This window comes from Oncorhynchus keta, chromosome 19, assembly GCF_023373465.1.
Source record: "Oncorhynchus keta strain PuntledgeMale-10-30-2019 chromosome 19, Oket_V2, whole genome shotgun sequence".
NCBI classification, from domain to species: domain Eukaryota; kingdom Metazoa; phylum Chordata; class Actinopteri; order Salmoniformes; family Salmonidae; genus Oncorhynchus; species Oncorhynchus keta.
Genome location: NC_068439.1, coordinates 63882877 through 63890471, shown reverse-complemented (window position 1 = coordinate 63890471; position 7595 = coordinate 63882877). Strand labels below are relative to the sequence as shown.

The 7595-nt window shown below is 40.3% G+C and overlaps 1 protein-coding gene across 2 annotated transcripts; it reads right to left on the bottom strand.

Moving 5' to 3' along the window:
* Positions 1–213: 213 nt before the first annotated feature.
* LOC118397813 (transcription cofactor vestigial-like protein 2) lies at positions 214–6349 on the bottom strand. 2 transcript variants are annotated; one of them, XM_035792690.2, is made up of 4 exons: positions 6005–6349; positions 4330–4600; positions 3032–3514; positions 214–2427 (listed from the first exon to the last, which is right to left on the bottom strand). In XM_035792690.2, exons 1-4 carry the CDS (start codon positions 6089–6091, stop codon positions 2387–2389), a joined length of 882 nt encoding a protein of 293 aa, XP_035648583.1. In that variant the 5' UTR covers positions 6092–6349; the 3' UTR covers positions 214–2386. The 2 variants fall into 2 exon arrangements, with proteins under 2 accessions (XP_035648583.1, XP_035648582.1); XM_035792689.2 differs by having other exon boundaries at positions 214–2570; positions 6005–6347.
* Positions 6350–7595: the final 1246 nt, after the last annotated feature.

Below are 7595 nucleotides of genomic sequence, written 5' to 3'. Positions count from 1 at the left end.
ATTTTATCCCATTAACTGCTAAAACACTTCCATGATTACTGAAAAACAATCTCTCTGAAAAGAGTCCTTTGTTAGTGGCTCTCTGGGAAGGGAGAGAGACCCACCACCCCTCGCTTGTCTTTCATCACTTTTGTCAGAAGCTGATATGAATCTACAGCTGTCCAGTGCTAAACTGAAACACAATCAAAATGACCATCTGAGAGAGGAAACATATGGCGGCATCATCACTCTTTTATTTGGACTTTTGTTGTAGATTTTTCTTTCTCAACCCCTATTTTTTTTCTCCGTCTGATATGTAAGTTACGTGTCATTTGTGGCCTGTTTGTATGTAGCCTATTGTATGACCTCATGGAGAAAAATAAAGAAAATAGTAGTGGTGTTGAGTATAGTGTAAGAAATATCCATGGTCTCTTCTCAAGAACATCTCAGTTGAATGTGCATAGCTGCTATCTCCCTGTAAAGAACTTTCTGAATACTACTCTGTACAAATACTTCATACACCTTTGCTGGTGTATGGTATTGAATTCTCTTTAGACATACAGTATGTCTTCACACTGAAAAGTTGAAGCATTAGCATTGACAATATCTACAAGAGAATGATGTAGCCCTTTCCTGCAGTCAATGGCCAAAAGCCCACTCTTTGGCCTCATGGGTGGAATGTTATTCATATTTGTTATAATGTTCTCATTAATAAAGGTTGTTTTTTTACTATGAAAATCTTGTGTTTCTATGTCAAACCGTTTTGTTATATTTCAGTTTTCTGTGATGTATATAAAGTGAATAAGGATTAGGATACAAACTCAAATTGGAATGCATTTCAAACCTAGATCTGACATGGTACAGGTGTCTTCTTTTTTAAGCCCATAACCGTGTGTGTGAGGTGTGTACTTTTGTTTCAAAGTAGATTTGTTGAAGACTACCAAGAAACACTCTGTGTGACCCTGATTTAGCCCACTGCAGTAAAAGGTTAAGAGGGGAGAAAGAAAATAAGATGAATGTGAACCCCAGTACACTGACAATGCATTAGTGGAGGGTAAAAATGTAACACTTAAGTTGTGCTTACAGATGACTGGAAGATATGGATGTTGTACAATATAATATCATTGAAGAAATTAACCAGAATAATAGACTGACACATCATCAAACATAATAGTTTTCAATCGGACTGTCTATGAAATTGTATTTTCTAAAGATCACCCATATCTGCCCTGTACATGTTCGCCTAAACAATCAGAGGCTATAGTTGCGTTTTAATCACATTGTGCCGTTGCTTTATAGTTACAGGCAACACATTGACATTACATCCGAACTGTATCAAGAAAAAATACTTTAAAAGGCAATATATTAATATATTCACAATACAATATTCAATGGGTAATCGTTTGACTTTGCAATATACCTGGGATGACTGAAAAACAATGAGGAATAAGTTTATAAAGATCCAAATCTTAAATACAACATTATCACAGATGTAGGATCTTAATTTGAGCCAGAATTGGTAAAGCAGGAAAATAATCCTGCAGCAACACGAAATGTGAATTATTATGTGGATTATAATTATTAATGGACATTAGTGTAGGGATTGATACATTTTTCATAAGGGAAAATCAACTCTGAAATTTCAAAGTGGAAATTTCAAATTTCAGAAGCCTTTTTAAACTTCAAATACGCTGCAAGTTAGAAAAAAGTTATCCTGCAACAGGGTGATCAAATTAAGATCCTACACATGTATAGAGCTGCCCATAGATCGCACACAGACATACATACATAGCACAGTTGTGTGTGTCCACTTCTGCTACCACCTGTCCACCCTTCCCCCTCAAAATCACCAGTCAAACCAGTTGTTCCCTGTGGGTCGGGGTCCAGATTTGACAAAATGCTCCTTTTATGAAGTCCGGAGGCCCCGTCAAATACTGTGCAGTGACACTACCATTGTGTGTGTCCGTTGAGTTCTGAAACAGTTGTCGTTGACAGCTGCTGGGGAGCAATATAGATAGAGTCGAGTGGCTTCAAATAGCCAGTGCTCACTTCAGTCATGTTAGAGAATGCTCCTCTCTCTTGCTCCTCTCCTTTCACAGATAGAAAAATAACAATGGCAAATAGTGTTTGTCCAGTCTCTGACTATGCTCTTGTCAAATCTCATTTTTGATGTTCCAGTTTCACACATTCACCATATTTGTTTTATTTTTCAACAACTGTCCTCTTTGGAGGAGTTGAATGCGTTCAGTCTTGGCCAGATAAAAGTTGTCAGTCAAACCACTTAGTATTTCTGGCATGCTGTCCAGCAAGTCCTGCCCTCCTTTCTCTTAAGTAGGAGAGACTCAGTTTTAGATTCTCTCCCTTGTCCACTGCATTTCCAGCAAATGGTATCCACAATGGCGTAATTTCAGCTGAGGATGTTTCCGCCACAGAGGGTGTAGCGTCGAGCTGCAAGTGAGATTAGAATCTGTTACAGAAAATGTCTGTCAATATCACATAGTGCAGAGAAACACAGAGGGCAGCTCGGGCCTGGAGGGCAGCAGAGCTTTAAAACCAGTACAAGTCCTTGCTCTTATCCTGGGCCTGCAGACCTGAGAGGACAGGAAAGAGAAAAAAGAGAGAAGAGAAGGGAGGGCAAGAGAAGACGATTAGGAAGAGGGAGATCAAATGGCTTAAAGGTAGAAGCAGGAAGCCTTGAAGCAGAAAAGTGTAAAAAAACAAAAACATTTTGCCTCTCAGGAGAAAGCAGAGACAGAGAACTCAACCTGTTAAAACACAGAGACATGGTCTTTCTTAGTGTTGGAGAGTGGCCTTGAAAAGACAACAGTTTTCCCAGGCAGAAAGAACCCCTACATTGTGTTATGAATGTAAGGATAACCCTGGTGTAAGGCATCGCAACGTTTCTTAACTTCTATCTTAAATGAATTGTAGAGCCCACAATAGCAGTCACGCACGTTTGGGGACAATCAAATAATGAAGACTATTCTGAAGTGCCCTTGGAACCACTACTCCTTTACGAAGAGTGTGTTTTTGTTGTTATTGCTATTATTACCTGCGTCTACATTGAGGCCGATGCTCTGGCTGATGTCTGCCCCTGCCCCGGTGAAGGTCCCGGTCCAGGCCGAGCTGGTTGGCTCACTCTTCCCAATGTCACATGTTGAGGCGCTCGGCCCTTGGACAGTGGATGGAGGGAGCCGGTGCGGCCGGACGGAGGGCACCAGCAGAGAACTGTAGCGGGGGTCAAAGTGCGTGCCATACACCTCGTGCATGCTGGGTCGAGGGTAGGTGGAGCCCTGGGTGCCGATTGCCCCGCCAAGTGAGTAGGGGTGGTGGTGGTGGTGGTGGTGTGAGTGGTGCCAGGGCTCTGGGGTAGCATGGTGGAGGTGACTATGTAGGGAGGCAGAGGAGTAAGGGTCCCCAGTGAAGGGTATCTCTGAGTGGGAGGCTCCTAAGGCACTGCTCATGGAGGAGGGCTGGTACGCACTGTTCCAGAAGGACGGAGGGAAACTCCTCTGGCTCATCGGGAATGGTCCATCTAGGAAACCACAGACACACTGAAATGCTCAATCACAGATCAATTAAGTGGTAAAGACTATGAATGTATCTGTGGATGAGGATCGATAAGTCTGTTCTGAGGATGTGGTAGAATAGCAGAGCTTAAAGACTGATCACTCAATGATCAGTTCAGTTGTAGGGATGAAATAAAGGAGAACATGATGGGAAAAAGATGCATGGATGAATATTGTTGTTGTTGTCCATAATTTCTGATGGTTGATCAAAATTGGAGAATGTTTGGCTGTGTAATATTGGTCATAGAATTACATTTTTGTTGATTAAGGAAGTAACATGCAACAGAAAAATTATACCAAACTCTCACTACAGGTTCCCCTACAATATAGTGAACAAGTCTGAGCCCTAAATTCCACAGAACCCACATTATTATATTTTAAACTGCTTTATTTACAGCAATTCATCATGCCCATCAATTTTGTTTGACTTTCTGATTCCTTTGTAACTTTGATCAAACACAAATGAGAGTGAATGACTGCCAACTGAAACAATGGGAGCAAAACATGGGATTCATTGATTTGTTATAAAATCCAAACTTTTAAAATGCAGTTTATTTTAGTAGGATGTGAACACAATGATATACCAAAAACCAAGAACTCACTTGCATGCAAGACCTAGGCCTACTTGCCAAATGAATGCAAATATTTATGAAAACGTTTCCTTTATCTTCTATGTAGCCTAAATACACCGTTTTTGAGGTGAAATGAAACCCCGCGCGCGAAAAGGTGTTTGGAGTGGTTCTGTGATCGGCACCTCTCCGAGAGGTGGATGTAGGTCTACCTCGTGCGGACTTGTTGCTGACCGACCCGGGGACGTAGCTGGTGGGCTGGTTGAGGGCCCGGCTGAAGTGCTCGTCCACCACTGAGCTGATGTCCCCCTGGAAGTAGGTGAAGAGCACGCACCGCGAGTTCAGGTACTCGGCCTCCGGAGGGTGATCTTTCTCGCGCGCGCAGTCCTCCTCCTTTATCGTCGGACCCGCGAGGTTCGAGAACGAGCTGCCCCCGCTGATGCTCTCTTGCGCTTCTTGCATTTTGGAATAAAATGCCAATTTCTGAAACATCCGATAAAAAAACGTCAGAATGTAATAGCCTTGACATGTATTAGATATGAATTCCTATCAAGGCATCAAGTTACAAATGATCTACTTGAATTTCATCTGCACATTTGGGTGACCACGTGTGACATTTTTGCGCTTTTCATTATTGTCCAACAGTTGCGCATTATATTGTGGCCTCTGTGTGTGGTATATTAAAAATAAACGCATGGTCCTCTCCTCATTCATAGGCCTACTCAAACTTGTTTTAGAGGAGGCAGTGGTTGGATTCAAGAACAAAGTTATTGCATTTAAATTCCTGAACATATCGCAACTCAGTTAATTTGTTAATTGTGGACATTGGAGAGTTTTTAATTAATGTCATTATTCCATTCTCTCTGTGCATACTCACTCAATTTAAAGAAAACGTTAGACCTATTTGAAATATGAAAACCAGCTCTCCGTGCAAACGAAGATCTGCATTTGTTTATTGACTATGAGAGGTTTTAAGAAAGTTGCAAACATTTAAAGGGCCGTAGCACCAAGGGCCGTAGCACCAATGCACGTCTGGAAAACGAATACTCCATATAGGCCGAACTGGTTCTTGTGCATGCACAAGCAATATCTTAATTTACAGTAATCACCGGATAAGCTTAAACGAAATCGTTACCAGAGCACCGTTTATTCCATTTTTAACTGCCCTTGCTCATTCCAAGTTATGAAAAATGTTACGCGGTAACAAAATAATTGTTATGAATGTAAAGAATCCTAAATTTCATCCAACTTCGACTTGACGAACGGTTAATAAAAGTGTTAACGAAGCCCACAATCTATTAATGACCCATCATCATTTTGCTTTGATTGGTTAATAAAGGCCTTGGCTATTTCAATGTAGCCGACATTACGAATAGTCCTAACTTACACAGCAAAATATCCTAAATAGCAATAGAATACAGAACACAACAAATTCAGTAGCCTAGCCTGAGCGATTCGATTTAGCAAGACAGAGAACATTTCTATAAACACTTGAAAAATAAGTTGGTTTAAAACACCTATAAATACTTACATCAACTAAAAATATTATCACCAGATTCGATATAGTCAAACAACAATATAAGGAGGTATGGCTATCATTATTCATTAATGAATCATCAATAACAATCAAAAGTTGGCCTAGCATTGTCAATAGGCTAATACATTATTATTAAATAGATAACTGTCGGAAGGGACTATTGGTTCCCAATTGACCGACGGCTGTCATGCAGAATCATTTTTAAAGCAACCATTGCCAAAATACAGTTGCCTAGAGAGACCTAATGATGCGCCATAATGCGCGATGAAAGTTTTATTCCACACAAGTTTTACAAAAGTTTCCGTGCACTAAATATGCCAAGAAGCGAAACAACACAAGAAATAACATACCTGGTGATGATATGGGCTATACGCTGCGGAAAAATAAGGCTGAGGTGGTGGACCATACACTTGATACATAACATCCAAGCAGCTCATGGCGAAAAAAGCGAATTCTCACGGATAATAACTTGACAGAATAAGCAGATTGTAGGGATGTAATTTCCTAAACGGAGAGAGATTAACCTGGGACGTTGGAGAGCTGCATTTCTATCCCAATCGCGCTGCGCGTCCTGCCTTCTTAACGCTACGTCAGTGCGACAGGGAACGCGTGGCGGGGGAAAGTAAAGACTTTCCACAGCCAGCGGTTTTCAAGTGTCTCTGGACGAGCCTGCATCTGACCAATGAGGGAGCAAAAGCACTTCACAAGCTGGTGTATTATGTCTTCTGAAAGTCTGCAATGAACATTTCATTACTGTCATGAGATGCGAGATGCTAAATGAAATACAATGGAGCTCTGCCAAATAGGGTAGGCCACTTAGTGGAGAGCTTATTTAACAAGTTAAATGTTTACTGATATCGACTGTTACCTGGAATGAATTCCTTTGATACGCACCTGCTTGTTACTTGCATTTAATCTATATTACATGCCAACACGCTAATTTCCCACACATATGTGTATTATATTTGTAGCTCATTTATATTGTCTTTACATAAGGCCAGTCACTGGTTGCCACAAATGAGAGAGTATGATACAAAATATTGTGAATAAAACTTTTTTTTAAATTATATTCTAATACTTTTATAGTTTGATGGGTCAGGATAGAAACCCATGGATCTGTCGCATAACGTTCATGGCTCTGTGGTAAGACCTATTAATAAAACCGTGTTATATCCTTTGCAATGGAGGCTTTTAAAATCATCCCTCAGTGTAAGTTATATCAGGCAGTACATGCAGCCCTGTACGGCTATCGAAATAATCTATTCATTGGAACAATACATTTATTCATACACATTTCCCCCAAATGAGTACAATTACGAGTCAGAAATGTCAACATAAGGAATGTAACATAGTTACAACGTTGTTGGTGTTAATTGTCTATGTAAACAGTTCAAATAAATGAATGAGAGGAATGCAGGTCTCCAGCCCCACACAGTACAGAGTGTCACAATCCTTCAGTGGCCTGTCAGATTCCAAGGTCAGAGGTTAAATAGTTTTGTCGGGGTCAGAACGGATTACCTAGAGTTTGAATGATAATAATAATCATTTCACAACAAACAATAATGGAACTGGAATGAAGGTATTAACATTACAAAAATGTTGCTCTAGTCTATTGTGAACAAAGTGAGACTGGTAATGACTATTCATATCCAAAGACTCTCTCTGCTTTCATGGTCATTGTGGGCTTAGACAAATGGTTTTTCCACCATAAATATAGTGAGCTCCAGTTTGTTTGTTTTGTCTCTGTACTCCAGAACTTTGGATTTGAAACAATGACTATGAGGTTAAAGTGCAGACTGTCAGCTTTAATTTGAGGGTATTTTCATTCATAGTGAACCGTTGAGAAATTATAGCACTTTTTTTACATAGTTTTAGGGGACCAAATGTATTGGGACAAATATGTGTATTAAATTAGTCCAAAGTTTAGTATCTGGTCCCATA

Coding starts and splice junctions, on each gene's coding strand:
- LOC118397813 (XM_035792689.2), bottom strand. CDS start 6,091: ATGAGCTGCTTGGATGTTATGTATCAAGTGTATGGTCCACCACCTCAG. Junction 3,515..4,329: donor CAGCAACAAGTCCGCACGAG/GTAGACCTACAT, acceptor GTGGTTTCCTAG/ATGGACCATTCCCGATGAGC. Junction 2,571..3,031: donor CGGCCTCAATGTAGACGCAG/GTAATAATAGCA, acceptor CTGTCCTCTCAG/GTCTGCAGGCCCAGGATAAG.